The sequence below is a fragment of the Pantherophis guttatus genome, chromosome 1, assembly GCF_059756535.1.
Source record: "Pantherophis guttatus breed Tessera chromosome 1, ASM5975653v1, whole genome shotgun sequence".
NCBI classification, from domain to species: domain Eukaryota; kingdom Metazoa; phylum Chordata; class Lepidosauria; order Squamata; family Colubridae; genus Pantherophis; species Pantherophis guttatus.
In genome coordinates, this window is record NC_142063.1 from 154,603,478 (window position 1) to 154,625,014 (window position 21,537).

Consider the following 21,537-nt stretch of genomic DNA (forward strand, 5'->3'; position numbering starts at 1 on the left):
AAACTCCTAAAATTGAGCAAAATGAATCTCCTAAAATTGAGCAAAATCACATTTCCTTTTATAACAGATGCAATTAACATGCTTTGAACTAACAAGATCTTACTTTTTTAGAAGGCATTACTGTATCCAATAGAGCAACTAGTCATCTTGGAAAAACAACATGCTTCAACAAACATAAAAATCAATTTAAAACAAGTCCTGAAAGTTACTTTAAAAAAAAGAGCTATGCATGTAAAAAAGGATCTCCAAAGTTTTAAAACATAATTATAGAAATATTACTATATTGTAGTCCTGCCACACAGAAACTATCACTAGCAACTTCATGCATCCATTGTTCCTTTCTCCACCAAATTTGGTAGCGTCCACCGATTTTAAATGACACCTCCTTCATCATAGTTGACATGGTACAAATAAAAAAGAAACTATAGAAAATTGTGCTCACAGATGCCTAAAACATCCAACTAGTGTCGGGTTGTCATTTAAAAAACAATCAAAACAAGTAGTAAAATCTTGTTCCTTTTAGATTCTAATAACTGAAATCCTGTAGAGTTCTACTGAACAATTCACTGCAGGGGTTGTCAGGTCAATTCAGTTTGAAGGTGTACCTTTACCTTACTAAATGTTCTTACACTGTAGTTTTCGGCTGTTACAATAGCTTTAGAGAAATCTAAGAGCAATACTTTAAAAGGTTTCTTTAAAAATCAACAATAATTTGCTTGAAGATAGCAATTCTATTCCATTAACATTCAAAACCACTGTAGGTTTTAAAATAAAAATATAGTCTACCAATTCTACTTTTTCTGGCAACCAGCACCTCCCTCATAGTTCCTGGGTAGTTTAATGGGTTAATTTAGTAAGCAGCAGTTTGGGAACCAGATTTAATGAGTAATGCCTGTCATTTTTTAAGCTTTAACTGTGCCATTAGACCTATTCACTCAAAAGGAAAGGCCTTACATCCTTTTAAACATTATCACATTCTTTGAACTGACCCTGATTGGAAGATGCCACTCTTCTTACTTAAAAACCATTTCTTAAATGTCTTGATGTATTTTTAGCAATAGCAATAGCGCTTAGACTTATATACCGCTTCACAGTGCTTTACAGCCCTCTCTAAGCGGTTTAAAGAGTCAGCATATTGCCCCCAACAATCTGGGTCCTCATTTTACCCACCTCGGAAGGATGGAAGGCTGAGTCAACCTTGAGCCTGAACAAAAGTGTTCAACCTTGAACACTTTTGCTGTCTTTTGGTTCTTATTATGGACTGTAATCTAAACAAGTTAAGGAACAGACAAGCAATAGAAATACAGAAGCCTATCAAACAAGGGAATGCAATATTCACAATAACAGCATTATAAAATAGCAATTCAAGTTGCTTTCCTTAACATAATTTACAATATACAGGGAAGACTGGTTTAAGTGATATCTTCAAATCTAGTAGAAGGACAGAGCTAGTCTCAGGTTGAATTTCTAAATATGTTCCAGCTGATTTGTATGCAACACTAAGAAAAATTCTTTAGAATAATTTTGGATTATTTTGAGCAAGTAAGCATGTTGATGCATATATTCAATCAGTCCTGCTTGGCTTATCCTGCCACAACAAGTCCTTTAAAAAGTGAGGAAAAAACAATGGTGGTTTGTTTCCCTTTATATGACAATATTCCTGATTTGTTTTCTACTAGGCCAGATTCTAGGTGACGTGGTGGCTAAGACGCTGAGCTCATCGATCGAAAGCTTGGCAGTTCAACTGTTCGAATCCCTAGTGCTGCATAACGGGGTGAGCTCCTGTTACTTGTCCCAGCTTCTGCCAACCTAGCAGTTTGAAAGCACGTAAAAAATGCAAGTAGAAAAATAGGGACCGCCTTTGGTGGAAAGGTAACAGCGTTCCGTGTGCCTTTGGCATTTAGTCATGCCGGCCACATGACCACAGAGACGTCTTCCAACAGCGCTGGCTCTTCAGTTTTGAAACAGAGATGAGCACCGTCCCTAGAGTCGGCAATGACTAACACATATGTGCGAGGGGAACCTTTACCTTTACCTAGGCCAGATTCTAAAGCTAAAATTTGCTCTTGGATTCCAATTCAATTAAATGCAGTCATAATTTATTAGTTCAAGCAATGGAACTTCCATCCTTTTGCACTGATACTCAAACATCACATCAAAAATTCCTATATCAATAAAAGAAAACTGCTTTTTCAACTCTGATAGATTATTTTTGTGTACATTATCAACTTTATTAAAAAACATTTCATTTCTATATAGTGCCTTTTAGTAGCTTAAAAATCAAAAACTTCAGAGATAAACCTTGAGTGTCAGCACAAAATTCCAGCAAATTCATTTTTTGAACTACCAAGCATATGTGTTTATATAAGATGGCCGAGTCACAAATATGACCCGGGGGCGGCGGGGGGGGGGGCTAATGAATTATGTGAACCGAGCCAGAATGTTTAATTATGGTTCTGTCTCATGCAAACCAGAAAATACAGTAAAACACAGTTAAATAAATTATGGTTAGGTATGTGGTTTCGAAGACACCCTCTAGGTGTGCCAAGATTCCACCAGGGCTAATTAGAATAAAGATAAATGAAACCTACAATATCATAGAAACAAATAAGTCAGGTGCAGGGTGTTGGTTTATGAGTTGAATGGAACTCAACTTTTATCACCCAACTGGAATAATAGCAGCAATAACTCTACTAAGCCATACATTTCAACATGTATTTCCAGATATATTTATGGCAAAATAAACGGTTAAGAAAGACACTTCTCATTAAGCAGAGTTGATCTATTAGAATGCACATCTGCCCCAGAGAATAGAAGGTCTTATTAGAAAGTTCTGGTAAAATCCTCCAAGCTGGAGAGATAGAAAGAGAAGGGAAAAAGAGACAAATAAGCCCTGTTGAGGGAAGAGAGAAGGGCCTTGAGGGAAAGGAGGCAGAGTCACCACCAAGGCAACAGTCACATAAAAGGGGACTGAATCCAAGAAAAGAACGTACCATGAATAAACATCTCACACAAGACATTTCCTAGTTCACATGAAGATAAAGGAAAGAGGGTGAAGCACATTCAGTCTTGCAAGATTCTATCACTATAGCTTTACAATAAAAGTAATACTGAACTACATGGCATTGGTTTCTTACTCTAGTCTACTTAGAAGGAACGACAGGCCCTCTCTCAATTATACGAAAATATATGGAGATAAATCTATGTGTGATGTGATACTTTTTATGATAAATGCTTATAAATTTGCCAAGTTTGACTAAAGCAACGATCATTTCCATAGAGTTACACGTGCCACCCTGGAATCCACCACTGTAAGTTGCTAACTAAATGCTAGTGTTAAATACTAGAATTGAGAACTATGTTATGTAACATTATCCCTTGAGATATAAATTACTTCACATTAAGTTAAATCTCAAAAGCACTTTAAATGCTCTAAACTTGCTATTTTAAAAACTAAGGAATAAAGGACTAATCATAAAATAAATGAACTTTTTAATGAGCATGAAAAGCTTTCCCTACCAGAAGGAAAAAACACTTTCCCAAGAGACCTGTCATGTTAAAGCAGTAGTCAATAGCGGCATGCAATCAGTAAACAAATTCAGCTCTGTGAAAAAAAGAACTACATCAACGTTTAGTGGTTGCAATTTAGATTATTCTAGCGTGTAATACTTTAATTGTATAAAACAAAGCTGGTGTCACAAACACAAAAGAACTTCTTGCAAAGCAAGCACCACAAGTAATTTTTATGCTGCCACTGAAGGCTGACAAGTGATGAGCACTTTGTTCAAATTTATACACTTATGCATCTAAGGCAACAGGTGGCTGGTAAAAAGAAACACTAAAAAAGGATTTTTAACCCTTTAAAAGGTATGTTTTTATAACATGATCTATTCAATCTTCGATTTCCACTAGAGGAAAATGCTAAACAGTTGCGTGATATTTTTAGAATATAAGGCAAAATTACTTCAAATGAAACCAATACATATCTGTCACAATTCAATGCAGAAATAAAAAAAAAAGAATTAATGGAGTTGGGATTCATAATATGCATTATAAAGTAAAAATATAATATTGTGGGCAAGAGCATTTGTGTGCACATGGACATATATGTGTGAGAAAAAGGGAGCAGACACAAGAAATTAGGCCATAGGCAATTTAACTAAGTCAAGAAATGTTAAAGTGCTCTTCAATATTTACCAATAACTACCTGAAACATACCTTCTTAAAATAAGTTATTTTAATTCTGGCTTGTCAACATATCAAAACATTTTGTTGGTTTTTAAACTTATTAGAATCCAGCACCTTAAAGATTCTTACCTGCATTCTGATAGATAAAAATCAGTCATATTCCTTCTTAGTACAGACTTTCCACTTTTCCCCATTAAAAAAAATTGTCATAAATTTAATCTATTTAGATCAAATAAGTATAATGTGCCTGTTTCTAATCCCATTGAAAATTGGCTCACAGAAAGACTACCTAATATGAAGTCAAATATTCCCTTGATAGAAATTTCACAAGGAGGAGGAGGAGGAGGAGGAGGAGGAGGAGGAGGAGGAGGAGGAGGAGGAGGAGGAGGAGGAGGAGGAGGAGAAGAAGAAGAAGAAGAAGAAGAAGAAGAAGAAGAAGAAGAAGAAGAAGAAGAAGAAGAAGAAGAAGAAGAAGAAGAAGAAGAAGAAGAAGAAGAAGAAGAAGAAGAAGAAGAAGAAGAAGAAGAAGAATTAGTGGTGGTGGTGGTGTCTAATTGATATATAACACTAAACTGTGACATTATGGGTGACTTGCACACATTGACTAGTGATCATTTTAAGATATTTTCAGGCTTCTGTTATGTGTAGCTTGATCTCACTTGTCTGGAATTATCGACACCACAAAGGACTGCTATTCTAAGTATTTAGAAGGTAGATAAGATTCTTGTAAAAAATGCATTGTGTATTTTTGCTGAATTTAGTAAAGAAATTTAAAGATAAAAGGCTGAGAAAGTACATTCTTGAAATTGACCCTGATGATGCTGAACAGAGAATGATTTCCCTCCCCAAAGGAAGAGTCAGAAAAGGAACACTCAGGCAGGCAAAAATATCTATGCAGTCTCTGCCTTCCCAGTTTGATAATCTAGGATTTCTAAAACCAGCTAAAAATATCACCAACCAAAACATGGTGCATGTGACACACTTGTGTGTGTGTGTGTGTGTGTGTGTGTGTGTGTGTGTGTGTGTATTATTTGTCTGAAACTTCCATCCAATCTAGAGCAGAGCCAAAACAACCCTCCCCCCAGATTAACTGAATTAATAACTACTGGAAACTATTTGCCTATATCTCATTTATAAAGCTAACTATTTCTCCCGCTAACAAACGTACTATGCACAAGCAAATACACAATTCTCCTTTCAGCAGAAACAGCAAAAAAACCCAACAAAACAAAAAGACAGAAAACCAGATATGACATAGGGTAGCAATGGGGAATAGCTGAACTGGAAAGGAAAATTAAAAGAAAAGGAGGAGGAACACTGTATCTTTAGGTCAAATGGTCTTAAACATTTCTTCCTCTTAGGACCCCTTCTCACTTTTAAAAATGTAACTCATACAATTACATAAAATATTCATAAAAATGTAACACATGCAAACAAAAGCTCTTTTGGGGTCCCTTTTGTATGAGTTACACTTATTGATATTTTCCCTATTAAAACTGGTGGCTTCTCACAATTGTTTGTTAGAATTTTAATACTTAATTATTTTTCAACATGGGCTGGCAAATAATTTTGTTTTTGTGGATCCCTGAGTCTTGGGGGGAACTCAGGATCCTAGGGCCACACGTTAAGAAACACTGTTTTAAATGAAAAGGCAACAGAGGGAGGGAGGGAGCATTGGTTGAGGCATTGCAAAAAATACCGTTTCCCCAAAAATAAGACATCCCCTGATAATAAGCCCAATCGGGCTTTTGAGCGCATGCACTGAAATAAGCCTCCCCCAAAAATATTGAAACGCAGAGCTGGAAATCAGGTAAGACAGCAAGAGGAGCCCTATCTTGCTCCACGCACCCCAAAATAATAAGATCTCCTCGAAAATAAGGCCAAGCGCTTATTTCAGGGTCCAAAAAAATATAAGACAGGGTCTTATTTTTGGGAAACATGGTAGTTAAAATTCACTGAGCAATCAGCTCCTCAGATATTGGCAACAAATTTTCTATGCAGAGAGAAGAGATATATGGCTTTAGATTTTCAACATATTTTATTCCCAGCAAATGTAAGATTATTTTCCTTGCCCCAAGAAAAAATAAATTATCTTATTATTGAGAAAATGTGGGTAAATACAATGTGCAGCCTTTTAATCATTTTAGAAACATTATCCCATAAATACAGTTTGGAAGAATCCTTGCTAACTGCCAATTTCTCTTTTGACGTGAACTGTCAGATATTTTGGGATAGTTTGTATTTTCATTTCCAGCAAAGCGGGGGGGGGGAGGAAACTATCAGACATTTCAAGAAATTTTGAAATATGCATTAATCTCAAATATCAAAATATCAGTCTATGTATTTACACATATATGTGAGAATGCTTGTACATGCATGCCTACATGGACAAGATTTTGATTTATTCCAATTCACTCTGCCCATTACAATACTCTATCAAATGTTCTAGACCTTTCCATGAGGTTTATTAGTGTATTAGTACTTTATTAAATATAATCTATACAAAAACATCTTTAGATATCTGTACTGATCGTCTACTAAAGCGCCGTGGTGGCGCAGTGGTTAGAATGCAGTACTGCAGGCTACTTCTGCTGACTGACAGCTGACTGCAATTTCGCAGTTCAAATCTCACCAGGCTCAGGGTTGTCTCAGCCTTCCATCCTTCCGAGGTGAGTAACCCAGATTGTTGGGGGCAATAGGCTGACTCTGTAAACCGCTTAGAGAGGGGTGTAAAGCATGGTGAAGCGGTATATAAGTCTAAGTGCTATTGCTACTATTTTAGTTTCCACATCGTCAAATGTTAATATTAAATTTCCAATCTTCTACACACACAAACACACACACACACACAGAGAGAGAGAGAGAGAGAGAGAGAGTTTTGATGGAACCACCAAGTTTCCTAAAAGCCAGAAGGGCAGGGGCCAATCACGCTTCATGATGAGTGCTACTCTAGGAAGGGTGGGAGGGCAGCAACGGAAAAGATATGATTACACCTGAAGATGACAGTTCTCTTATTGAGATGACACAGACCTTATTGGGCAGGCAAAGATTACACAAAGAAGATAGTCCTTTAGAAGATACCCAGGCCCTGAACAACACAAGATTTTAAATGTGACAGTCAGTACCTTGCATTGCACCTGTAAGCCAAATGACAGGCAGCGTAGCTTTTAAAGTTAAGATATGATATGGCCCCTGGGTGCAACCATCAATAACTAAGCCACTGAATTCTGGATTAGTTGTAGCTTCCAGATGTTCTTCATGGCCAGCCTTTGTAGACTACATTGCAACAATAAATGAAATGTTTAAGAACCAGCTTTGCTAGTTCCATTACTGCTGCCCTACAACACCACTAGCCGCAGAATACCTGATTATCCTTTTGCTCGGTTGACAGCTCCTTTGTTTCTAGCCAACTGTGGCAGATTCCTAAATTCTGTTAAATTGTTAAAACCATAAACCCTTCTGATACAGCTGTTTTCTGATTTTTTTTTCTATTTTACAAGATAGCAATAGCATTTAGGCTTCTGTACCACCCCATAGCATTTCACAGCACTCTCTGTATGGTCTACCATGTCAACATTCTTTGAAACAATCTGGGTTCTCCTTTTACCAACTTCAGAAGGATGGAAAGCTGAATCAACCTTGAGCCCTGTCAGGATTGAATTCCAGGTTCTGGACAGAGTTAGCCTGCAATACTGCACTTTAACTACTGCGCCACCATGGCTCTTGGTAATCAATACTCAATATTTCTTAATCTAAATGCCATACTAGAATATAATACTGCATAGATACTCTCTCTTACACAAACAGAAGTTATTACAAGCTCTGGTCACAATTTCTATCCCCAAAATATAGTCCGCCAACATTGCTATTACTCATACCTTACTTTTTATTTTCCACTCTTAAAGCTGCTGTCAAAATACCGGTAGTTTTTCCAGCAGTTAGGAGTATCTACTATCACAGTCCTATAGCAGGCTTCTGACTGACTATGTTTCTAACAGAAAGAAGAATGGCAAAATGGGAAAGAAGAAACGAACAGTCCACAGTCATCTCCTATCTCACAGAACTGCTCAATGCCAATCCTCAATCAGTTGTGGAATGGATAGGAAATAATTCTTTTATCATTCTCACAATTATTGTGGCTTTCCCTGCTCCAGAACATTTTTTCGTTCCTCTCCTAAGATATTTCAGAATCTCTCAACTCTGACAGCTGAGAAAATATAACAAGCACACTTGTTGTATGGCTCATGCTCTGGTAATTTAAACCCTTTGAAAATATGCTATGCTAGCCTTGTGCCTATCTCAGAACAGTAGAATTTTTCCAATGTTAAAACAGATGTTCCAATGTTAAAACCTACCTGATTATAACATCTTACAGTTCATTGAAAAGGGAAACAAACTTGAAACCACAATACTTGATAGTGCTTTATTGTTTCATTTTGCAAAGAAACAGATTTTTTAGGAAACAAAGTTTTTACATTACTAGCTGTTATGTATCCTGCAAGTAAAACATCCAGCTTTCTTTGACTGCAAATATTTGGGATACATTATCCTAATTCAATGGTCCTTAAAAAAATTTGACTCAATCCCCCTTTTCCTGATCTCAAATAATGACATTACCTTCCACAAAACTGTCTCAGCAGCAGCAGTTCCAAACTGGATCCTTATCTCACAAACACGCAAGTACAAATTGCTCCATTATCTCAGGATATGCCCAAATCAACCCCTTGGCACACTCTTCTGAGTATTCAGTGGTAGTAATATTCATGCCATGCCCAAATAAAGTAATTCCTCAGCCTGGGGTAAGAGGTATGAAATATTTGGCAGTACCCAAATCATGTTCAAATTCAGGTTCTGCTGTTATTTGTATATCCTGCTAACCCTCAGCTGCCACACTCCGCATCATCCATCCTTTGAAAAATTAAGTGTCTGGTCTTTTCATATCCCAGGGTAAGAAGGAAACCAGCTGAAAGACCATAAGATGCCAGCTTGGATCTATAGCACACCGCCAGCTTGAAACTCCTACATGCTGGTACATCTTAAATTCATCTCCAAGCAAATGTTGACATCTAAACTCCAAATTTCTGGAGTGAGTTCAAATGCAATAAAGGTGTCAAAGTCTAAGTACAGCTGCACAAAGGAAAACTGCACATGCTGAGGGAACGAGAGGTGGCTCTGGCTTTGTTCACTCAGATGCTGGTGCAATGAAGTGTAGCGACACAAGTATCGTCACATATCTCTCTCCCTCCTGCAAGCAGTTTCCAGCAATATGTATCAGCAGGGATGATTCCTACTTTTTTGAGTTCACAAGAAGGCTACGTGGGAAGAGAGGAGAACTTGCCAAGAGGCAGGTGGGAGATGTGGCAACTGCAATATCCAAGTCTTATCAACATAATGATTTTAAATTGGGGTATTTTAAATTTTTGGGGTTTTAAACCGGCCAAATCTATTTAATTATTTTAATTTTTAATCATTGTTGTGTCTTGTGTTTTTAAATTGGCTGTACACCGCCCTGAGTCCTTCGGGAGAAGGGTGGTATAGAAATAAAATTATTATTATTATTATTATTATTATTATTATTATTATTATTATTATTATTATTATTATTATTATTATTATTATTATTATTATTAGCCTTCTGAAAATGCAATGTGTATACGGTGCTGCAAGTTTTTAAAAATAAAATGATCTCAATGGGCTTAAATAAGATAGGGGACCACAATCATAAAAAATTGATTACGTATTTGTTAATATTGCACAGACCCAAATCACGAGCTATTTTGTTTTTGTTTTTTCTTACAAAAGCAATGGAGGTAGTCCTCAATTTATGACCGGTCACTTAGTGACTGTTCAAAGTTATGGCAGACCCCCAAAGTAGACTTCTTGACATACCCGGAATTGAAGTTCCGACATTCCTCCCTTCGGCCCTTGCAGGCATGACCACATTTTGGGCTAGAACACATTTACAGCCGATTGTAGTGTCCTGTGATCATGTGGCTGCAATTTTCATTCCCCCCCCCCAAGGAAACTGGCATTTACTTCCAGTTTCTGGCAAAAAACATCCAATAGTGAACAATGAATTGACTTAATGATTTGCTTAACAACCATCACAAAAAACATCATAAAATTGGACCAGGTCATGTGATGGCTCACTTTACCACCATCACAATTTACAACTGAAACCATGGACTCCATTATGGTTGTAATTTGAGGACTACCTGTAATAGGCTCAAAATTCAAATGCATTCATACTATAATAATGTAAAAAAAATAATCATACAATTAATGCTTGAATAAGATACAAAATGACAGCTGGCTCTAGTTTTCTATATGCTATTATGCTAAATTAAAAGTTGTACCAAAAGTCTTTCTGGGTAAATTAAATGCTTCTGGAAAAAAAATGCACGCAAATACCTCAAAAGATTGAGCCAATCCATAATTGGTTAAGGCATTTGTTAAGTAATTTTGTCCCATTTTACAACCTTCCTTTGCCACAGTTGTTAAGTTAGTAACATGGCTGTTAAGTGAATCTGGCTTCCCCATTAACTTTGCTTGTCAGAAAGTCACAAAAGGCAATCACATGACCCTGGAACACTGCTACAATCATAAATATATGCCAGCTGCCAAACATCCTAATTTTGATCATGTGACTACGGGGGTGTTTGCAATGGTTCTAAGTGTGAAAAACGGTTATAAGTCATCTTTTTCAGGGCCCCTGTAACTTCAAATGGTCACTAAACAAATGGTTGTAAGTCAAGGACTACCTGTAGAGTAAAGGGATTCTCTGAGACCAAAATGTTTGAGAACTATTGTTTGAGACAATATACATAATTGTTGAAGTCTCTTGAAAAATTAAGAAAAGCTATAAAAGTCTAAATGTACCTTTGGTTCAGGTTAGAGAAACCAATGCTTTCTCCAACCAGAACTGCTAAATTCTGATTATAATATAGTCTGCATGCTTTTCTTTAACGTATTAAAATAAAAAATAAATTAAATACAAAAATATAAATTCAATATAAAGAGGAAATGTTAATATTACCCCTTCAGCTGCCCTGAAGAAAATAAAATGACTGCCACAAAGAAGAGGGGATCAACTTATTTACCAAAGCACCAGAAGGCAAGACAAGAAATAATGGATGGAAACTAATCAAGGAGAGAAGCAACCTGGAATTAAGGAGAAACTTCCTAGCAGTGAGGACAATTAACCAATGCAATAGCTTGCCTTTAGAAGTTGTAGGTGCTTCATCCCTGAAGAGACTGGACAGCCACTTGTCTTAAATTGTACTGAGTCTCCTGTTTGAGCAAGGGATTAGACTAGAAGACCTCCAAGGTCCATTCTAGCTCTATTCTAATTGAATTGTTTACTAATTAATGTTTTGCCTCAAGGTTTCTGTAGCAAGACCAGCCAAAACTAAGTCTGAAGTAGGTTCCCCTGAAGGAACCACAAGAGACCTCCAAGGCCTCTTCCAACTCTATTATTCTGTTATTCTGTAGTCTGCCAACAGTGTGGAAACAACTGGTGGATGGGGCTCATCTATCACATATGGAAATAATCTAACGTTCTCTTCAACTAATCTATTCTGGAGCAAAATTGAGTGACATAGTGATGTTGGGAGCAAAGGACCCCCAGCGCATAGAGAGAAGTTTATCAATGTTTATCAATAAATTATGAATGGGAATAGAGATCTTCTTAATAAGTTTCAATTTGAAAACATGCATCTGTATTCTATAGTATTATATAATAAATTACAAAGGGTTTTATCTATTAATAGATAAAAATAATAATAATGTACACAATATAGTAATTAAAACCTTAAATTGCTTACGAAGTAGATGAAATATTCCATCACAGGCACTAATATGCGACAAAAAGGCATTTCCTAGTCCCTGTCCAGCATGGGCTCCTTTCACAAGTCCGGCAATATCCACCACATTCAGAAAGGCTGGAATTTTGCTAAAGGGAAAAATTCAAAATATTAGTCATTAACAATATATGGCCATGTTATCATCAATTAGCAATTATCTACAATGATACACAGAATAATATAAAGTAGTAATTAACCATAAAGTATCCATGGACTTTGCAGCATCAAACCTTTACATCAGGGCTGTCAAACTCCCGGCCCGCGGGCCAGATGCATCAAGTGCTGGCCATGACCATGCCCAGTTTAGCAAAGGGGGAAAAAGTTCCGATACATCACGTGATGCCACCGTAACGCCATGAGTTTGACACCCCTCCTTTACATAGTACCAACTATACTCAGTATTTTTAAAAACTGAAAATGACAAAAATTCAGAGGATGGCCTACTGCTATCACTGTAAATATATTGAGCAATAACTTAAGAAGACAGTAAAAAAAATATTATATACCATTTGAAATCACTATTATAACCAATGTTATAATTATCAACGCCCCCACCAGTAGTTCACCTCCCAATGACCCTGACCTGATGTAACCTCCTTATCACAAGACCCATGAGATTCACTGATAACTCACACCTGACCCATCACAAGTCCCTCACTTGATACACCCACACCTGAAGCCCTTATAAACAGAAGAACACTGACACTGACATCTCCTAAACTCTGCTGAAGATATTACCCAACCTGGTAATGAAACGTTTGGAAACCAACCCATAAGCCTGGAGAACAAACCTTCACCCTTATATAATCCATAAATTAAGCACTGTCTTTCCCACAACTGTTTTTAATATAATTTGTATTGAAGGAATTTTTAACAAATCAAAAATATACAAGAATTAGAAAGTAGACAACAAAAATAAAAAAGAATAGTAAGTAAGAAAGAAAATAGAAATAGAAAAGATTAGAAAGAAGCAGCTTTCTATCTTTTTGATAGCAGTTATAAATGAACTTTTATTTTACCCTCTCTAAGGTTATATCATAATTCCTCTTTCCATAAACTATGCTTTCTAAACTCTATAAATCATAAGTTCATTTTTCTCTTTTTTCAGCAAAAAGTCCACAAGGGGTTTCCAGTCAGTGATTTATGTAGCTATTGATCAAACATGTTAATTTTTGCCGTCTCTGCTAGTTCTGTCATCTTCACCAACCATTTCGCTAATGTAGATATTTCAGAACCTTTCCACTTTTGTGCGTATAATAGTCTCTCAGTAATAATCTTATATAAAAAATAATATTCCATGGCTCTTTTCTTACTGGCTATTCATTAATGCCAGCAAGAAAAGTTCTGGTTCCAGTTGAATGCTGATCTTTAAAATTCTTGTATCATTATGTGTATTATTTGAATGCAGAAATCTCTGGCTTTTTTACAAGTTCACCAAGGCATGATAAAATTACCCTTCATGTTGTTCAAATACATTCTAGACAATTTTTCTGGAATCATATATCAAAAGTACATCATTTTATTAAAATTACCTTTTAGGTTATAGCATGTATTTCCCAAGACTATAAAATTGTTATAATTTAGAAGGGAGAAATAAACACAACATAAAATTTGTGGTATTACATAGAATCTCATGCAAGCCAATTATAATGATGCAATGTTTGTAAGCCATCCAGAGCCATATCTAGATGAGTTGGAGGACATATAAATTTTTATATATACATGTGTGTATGTGTATGTATGTATGTAAGCAGAATAGGATGGAGAAGAAACAGAGGAGGTGTTTATGTGGCTTTACAGTAGTTGAATCTATTCAACTTTGGTTCTCCCATTCTCAGTTCCTTGCTAAACTGTCCTTATGTTTTAAATCAGTGTTAATTATAAACAAACCCTTTACACAAGTAAATGCTTTAAAAATGCAATTATTTGTTTATAGTTTCAATAAAAAATAATAATACATAGAAAAATTAGCACTTTCAACCAAAGCAAAAACAAAAACATAAAACCCTCAGGGTGTAGTAACTCAAGCCCTCAAAAGATAAAACTAGTTTCAAAACTTGCCTTACTTCTTATTAACAGAACATTTTTCATTAACTCTATCAATGAGTCGTTTACTCATACACACACATTTATATCTATACATAGGTATAAAAGTTTCTCAAATGTATTACTCTTGAAAAATAATCCATATTTTAAAATATCTTCAATAATAAAGATCTTATTATAAAACCTTTAATGTTCCTGAAATAAAGTTGCAGAATTCAAACCTGATTCAAAATAGTGATACTGAGAAATGTTGGTTTTTAACCAGAAGCAAACAACTGATGACACTTCACATATTTACCTTGGAGGCTTATGGTACTGGCAAAGAAATTCATATCGATCATCTGGCACAGGCACTCGGCTCTCATTTGGATCAATAGTGCAGAACGGAAAGTTTTCTGCTGAAGCTTGGCTCTTGGTTAATACATTGAAAAATGTAGATTTCCTTTAAAGAAAGAGTTGTCATATTAATGACATATAAAGGATATTTTACTACTATGGTTGCGCAGTAATTCAAGATCAGTCAGAAAGGGATTTGAAGGGTGACAAGTCTCAAACATATGCTGGCACCTGTCCTGACTCCGTAAACCAATTGTATGGTCCCAGGAAGCAACATGGCTGCCTTAAGAAGTAGAGGACATGGTAACGCTTATGTTTTCATGTGATCCAAAGCACTTTTATGTTACACAGCACTAATTATTATTGAATACTGAATACCACAAACATCTCATGAAAGTGTCACGTTTTTACATTTCTTTTGCAAAGAAATGATGAGAACTTTAAAAAAAGGATTTCCATATTTCTACAAAAAACCTTTTCTAATTTGTTTGAACCACTGTAATACATTTCTAGTTTCTGACAGATCTTTTAGCAGCTCTCTAAAAATTAGCATAAATCTCATTTTCAAGATACATTTTGAATGCATGCTTCGAATTTCACATTTGGTAGAAGGGAATATTTATGATCAAATCCAGCCTTCAAACAGCTATGCTCAGATTTTATTCATCACATTGGAACAGCCACAGCAAATTAGCTCTAGAATTTTTTTCCACACTGACCCATCAGATGCCATGGTATAGAATCAAAATGTTATAGATGAGCCTAAAAATGATCTCACATTCCCATTTTATTTTGCAGAACCTGGCCATCAGTAATACTGGTCAGAATTTTTTTTCCAGAAAACCAGTACTGAGGCTAAAGCAATTGTTTTGGAAATTAATAATAATTAGAAATATAGATAAAAGCAATAAATAAATAATGAGAAGGCGCAGTTTCTGAGAATGAAGCAATATTCCAATATATCCAATTCAACCACTCCTATTTTGTTCTTCCTACTAGTAAGTACAGCTGAACCAAGTATGGGCAATATGTTACTATCTACCTTTGGATCTGACAGGTCTCTCCAAATCAATCAGAAACAAAACAACAAATTATAACTTCCAACTTTGCAAAAGAATAAAATAAGAATTCTAAAGTGTAAGATAAATATATTTCTTTTTTATTTATATAGTATAACTTAAAGCAGCATACATAATGCTTCCTTGGTCTGAGGGAAGGTGGCTTTGTTTATAGCACTTAGATTTATATATCATTTCATAGTGCTTTACAGCCTTTTCTAAGTGGTTTACAGAGTCAGCATATTGCCCCCAACAATATGGGTCCTCATTTTACCAACCTCGGAAGGATGGAAGGCTGAGTCAACTTTGAGCCAGTGAAAATGGAACTGCTGGCAGTCACCAGAATTAGCCTGCAATACTGCATTCTAACCACTGCACCATCATGGTTTATGCCCAGTCACCCAGCCGTCTTCAATGCTTAAGAGAGAACTAGAAGTCACATTCTTCCAGTTCATCAGCCTGCTAAATATACCAGGCCAAAAAATAAAGGTCAACTGAAAGGCTAAAAGTACTTTTATAAAAGTATAAAATCAGAATCTTCTAAGTCTGAATGCACTGCACATACTTCTTCTTAAACTTTTTTATTAGATTTTTATCCTGTCTTTATTACTTTATAGGTAACTCAAGGCGATAAACCTACGTAATACTTCTTCCTTCTTCTATTTTCCTTCCAAAAACAACCTTGTGACGTGAGTTGGGCTAAGAGAGATTGGCACAAAGTCACTCAGCTGGCTTTCACGCCTAACGTGGCACTAGAACTCTCTCTCTCCTGGTTTCTATGCTACTATTTTAACCAACACAGGTAATCCTCAACATACGACTGCAATGAAGCCTGTGCATAACCATTGTATGTCATAAGTCATCACGTGACCAACCCAATTTTACAACTTTGGTGGCAATCCAGTGATTCGATATGGATGCAATTTTATCGGAAGCCGAATTGAATGACAGTTTTCAGCAAAACCATTGTAAAATGTGGTCATGTGACTATGGGGCACTGTGGCCATACTGCCGAGCACCTGAATTTCAGTGATGTAATCACGGAGGGAGTCTGACAGAACTTTGTATCTGTGCCATAAGTCTGGCACAGACTTATTTTTCTGGTTGGTCATAACTTCAAAGTCACTAAGCAACCAGTCATAAGGCAAGGACTTTCCATACACCAAACAGGCTATTTCATTTCATTATGTAAATTGGTAAGGTGTCTGCCTAAGCTGTTTCTCACTTTTGTCTCATTCTGAACTTTAAAAAAATGATTTGGCCTTCTTTGCTTAGGTAACTGTTTCTTCATATTTCCATCAAGATCATTTTTTTAACTCTTTGCAGTTTCTACTCCAGCATCTTAGCCACAATACCAAACTTTCAAGCCCACAGTAATTCAAACTCAAATTCAATGTGTGAGTTTGTTACACAGTCAGCCAGATGTTCAGAGTGTATCTGGCTGGCATCTTTGTCCACCTATCAAATCCTTCTCTATTACCTGGGATAGGCAGATAGCGATGTTTGATGGAGTTACAGATATCATTGCAAGATGTAAGCTGTTCCAAGTAAAGCTGCCTTTTGCAACTGAATGATGGGAAATTTGTCAACACTGATGGTGTTCAAGTGGTGCTCCAGTTGTTATGGAATTGCACCCAAGGCGCCTATTATTATTGGTATTACCTTTGCTTTTCCATATTCTGTTTTTATTTGCAGGATATTATAATAAGGAATACCGTATTTTTCAGAGTATAAGACGCACATTTCCCTCCACAAAAAGTGGGTGGAAATGTCAATGCGCCTTATACAGCGAATGTTGCTGAAGCCCGACCCACCCACCAGCCCACACCCTTCGGCCTCTGCCTCCCAGCAATTTGCCTCCTTGCAGCAAACAGTATGGTCAGCTTCAGCACAGCACATTTAGCACGAGCAGCTGATTGGCGATTGGATCTGCCTCCCGAAATACCTCCTATCAGCTGTTCCAGGCTGCGGGGATCAGCGCCAGCAATCAGCACCAGCATTGGCCATCGCCACTGCCATCTATCACTGCCTCCAAGCACCCCATTTTCGGCCTCCACGCATCCCATTTTGGCTTCTGCGCATCCCATTTTCGGCCCATTCCAGGCGGCGGGGATAGGCAGTTGCGGCTATGATCCCTGCTGCCTGGAACCGGCCACAAATGGGATGTGCGGAGGCCGCAAATGGGGCATATGGAGGCTGAAAATGGGATGCGTGGAGGCGGCGATAGGTGGCAGCAGCGATGGGCGGCAACGGCAGTGATGGGCAGCGGCAATCCATGCAGCCTGGAACAGCTGATAGGAGGTATTCTGGGAGGCAGATCCAACCGCCAATCAGTTGCTTGTGCTAAATCAAACTGTGCTGTTTGCTGCAAATTGCTGGGAGGCAGAGGCAGATTTTTTTTTCTTGTTTTTTTTCTTGCCCAAAAGCTAGTTGCGTCTTATACTTTGGAGCATTTTATAGTCTGAAAAATACAGTATATTATCTGTGTTTGTTTTCGATTCTCAAGTGGGAAAATTCAACAGTTGCCAGAATACTCTAATTTAACATTTAAACAATACGGTATATGTCTACTTTTACAAAGTCAAAGCACTTGTTTGCAACTTTTGAAGCAAACTTCAAAATAAATAGAACAGAATACCTGTGCTTTCTTATTAAACTTGATGGCAGTGAACTGTATTACACACCAGGGAAGTCCGTAATTATTATTTTACTATCTCATTTTTTTCAATTTAAACACTAATCTTTATTCTTTCTACAATATATTTGCTGCCTCCTCTAATACCACTTTAGTTTCAGTTATGTTGCTTTCAATGTTGAAAGTGGTCTTTTGTTCTGAATTTATTAAATCTTTCTTCTCTTTCTTTCCAAAATATTTTGAACAAATCTATTCTTCAACTATCCTAACATTACATTCTTGGTATCTCTACTGCTATCTAACTATTTCTCAATATTCAGCAGACAATCTTGGGGTCTTCTCTTCCAATCCTATCTTATATAGACTTTACAAACTCTCAACAGGGGACCCAAAGGTGCTTTTTTAAAGAGGCAACTGGGGAAAAAAAGCACCTTTGGGACAACCATGACCTGGATGACTGAGAATCTCCATAGACACTCTCAACAGGGGAAGTGTCAGAGCTGGAAATATAAACTGTATGAGAGAAGGTATAATCTGTTTTCCTCATGTACATTCGTATATGATAAAGGTAATTAAATATTTTGTAAAAAGAAAAAACAGAATTAGAGAATTCTTCATTTTTTCTTTATTCTTCAAAACGTACTGTTCCGTGCAAATCAATGTGAGATAAGTTAGAACTACATAATCAACTTTCCAGTTCATTACTTTTGTTAATAAAACTTTACATTTCCCTTATTGTTTCACATTTTTAAAATTATCTAGCTAGATAAAACTAAATAAAGCATACATTTATGTTTTCAATGAAATGTAACAATTCCTTTTATTTTTAAAAGTGAAGCATCTTTATACATGAACTTTCAGAAGAAAATGTCAAACGAATGAAAGCTATTTTTAATTTAGCACATAAAAAGCTACTTTAATAATCTGCTATTTTAAGACTGCAACTTCAGGATATTTGACATTTTCAAATTCAAAACTAACGTGCATTCTCTAAAATATAATTATGACTGCCAGATTAGAAAACCTTATCGAAGACCAACAATTTCCCACGGTGTATTTTTTGCAGCACAACTCTTAACTTGAATTTAGTCTATAAGCTTTGTGATGACTAAGCAAAGTTTAGTGACTTTTAATCACTTACCCAACATTTGGCAAACCAACAATGCCAATTTTCAAGGATGTCCCAAATCTTCCAATGATTGGATGTGGTTTAATTCCATCACCTCCCTTTTTGGGGGGCATCTGAAATTAGAAATAAAGACCACATGAATGCCTAACATCCAAATGTCTTTTCTTACATCCTAGGGTTCCAAAAGCAACACCCATTCTAACAAATAAATAGTAACGCAAATGTGCGTTTGATTGATTACTGTACATCAAATACCTTCTTGGGAGCCATAACAGCCCAACATAGCAATGCTTTGGGGATGCCCAAGAGACAGGATTAGAGGCAGCAGCCAGGCAACAACCAAGAATACAATTGTACATGGCAAGGCCTTCTTGTGCCACAGTTCTGGTAGCTGAATCTGATTCTGCAAAGCTCCTGGATATGCTGGGCTAAAAATAACCATCTCAGAGCCCAAGAATGGACTGAAATTCAGCACCACCAATAATTCCTCCTGATGTTTTCTGTGCTGAGTGGCAGCTGCGAGGGACTTCCTAGCTAAGTCAAACGAGCAGGCAGGAGGACTCTCCACAGAGCAGCACTCAAAACTCCTCCCTCGGGACATATCGGGTCCTGGTCTCCCATATGAAGGGGAGGACCTCCCCAAAAAACACAGGAAGCACCAGCTTTGCATCCCTATATATACCTCGCGCTTCAAACAAGGGGGGGGGGTAGCTGCCTTACTGCATGCCACTTCCCGTTTTAAAACATCTTCCTAATCCGGCAGGCATTTCTCTTCTAACGACCAGTGGACCACCTTTCAGACTCATCCCAAGCCAGCAGGTCATCATCAGCATTCCTTCCAAACAGCTTCCCCGACACCAAGACAGGGCAGCTTCATTCATCCGGCCAACCCGCAAACACCCCGGGTCGCACCCCCTGTGGCATGGACCGGCGGTTCGGTGCGCCCCACCGAACACCCTCCTTTGCCTCTGCACGAAAACCAACCACTTTGGAGAGTGTCCCGGCTCGGGCTCCGAAACTGCACCGAAAGGGAGCGAGCGAGAGAGAGAGACAGGAGAGCTTTTGCAGAGCCGCAAACCTCGGTCCCCGCCTCCCCTGACAGAAGGCCGGCAGGCCTCTTGCCCGGACGCCTGTTTCCACCTCCCCGCGTGGCAGCTGCCCTCCACCCCCTCCACCCCACACCCACCCAAGAGCCCTTCGCCTCCTTTCCTCCTCCTCCCCCACCCCACTCGCAGAAAACAAGCGGAGTGGAAGGAGGCAAGCTGGGAACTGGGGAGGAGCTGCAGACCCGGGCCTCCTCCAGCCGCACCCCCCCCCCACACACACACACACATACACCGCACCTCCAAGCACGCGACGCAGAACGGAGCGCGGAGCCCTCCCCGAGCCCGCGCCACGACCCCCCCACACCACCTCCTACCTCTCTCTCGCGCGCGCGCGCTCTCGCGCCTTCACCTTGCTGCCGGGCAAAGGAGGGGCGCCCCACAAGGCTCGAGAAGCGGCAGGAGAGAAGCGGAACGCCTCCCGCGCGGCCACGCTCTCGCTCTCTCTCTACCCAGGCAAAAGCAGCAGCCGGCGGAACGGGAGGGACGCGCTTCCCCTCTGGGGCGGAGACTGGCGGAGGGGAAAGGTCACGGGGATTGAAAGTGGGGCGCGTGGACCTGCGCGAAGAAAGGAGGGAGGGAAGGGAGTGCGGGGGGGGGGTTTGCCTCTCTTCCCACGGAGCTGCTCGTGGGGGGGGGGTGTCCCCCAACCCCACAGATTCAACCCGGCCCGCGTGCGCGCCAGTGACTCTTGTCTCGCTTAATCGGTGATTGGGCCTCCTGGTGTGCAACCGCCGAGGCAGGTCTCACTCCGGGATCTCATTCAATCGCAAATCATTTCTATTTCCTCTACCCGGAATAATTACCGGAGGGTGGGGGCAGGGGCGGAGGCAGCGGTTCCTTTTAAGTAGCCAGGATTATTTACTAAAGTGGTTTTGGAGCAAGCAGCTAACTACAGGGACACAATTTGTCCAAGTTAAGTTACTGTTTTAAGGGTTTCTGCCTTTTTTTAAAAAAAAAAACCTTATTTAATTTATACATGCATACTTACTGTTAGGTATAAACTGGGTTAACAAAATCACCAATGGGGAGGTGATAAACCACCTGGGAAAGCAAAGGGAAATAATCAAAGACATTAAAAAGCGAAAGTTAGAATATTTTGGACATGTGATGCGACACTGGCGGCATCCTTCACTTAATCCTCAAAGGAAAGATTGAAGGCAAATGAAGTCCAGGCAGA

General features: G+C 38.3%; 1 protein-coding gene across 6 annotated transcripts in view; it reads right to left on the reverse strand.

The window, feature by feature from the left end:
- The window catches only part of OLA1 (Obg like ATPase 1), a 98,898-nt gene extending 77,737 nt beyond the window's left edge, over positions 1-21,161 (reverse strand). The window contains exons 1-5 of one of the 6 annotated variants that reach the window (XM_087882027.1): positions 20,441-20,574; positions 20,048-20,272; positions 19,267-19,367; positions 14,395-14,538; positions 12,012-12,139 (exon numbers count right to left, since the gene is read on the reverse strand). In XM_087882027.1, the coding sequence (XP_087738153.1) occupies positions 12,012-12,139; positions 14,395-14,538; positions 19,267-19,367 (373 nt within the window). In that variant the 5' untranslated portion in view covers positions 20,048-20,272; positions 20,441-20,574. The other 5 variants (XM_034427618.3, XM_034427638.2, XM_034427629.3 and 2 more) reach the window with 5 other exon arrangements.
- Between the last annotated feature and the right edge of the window lie 376 nt (positions 21,162-21,537).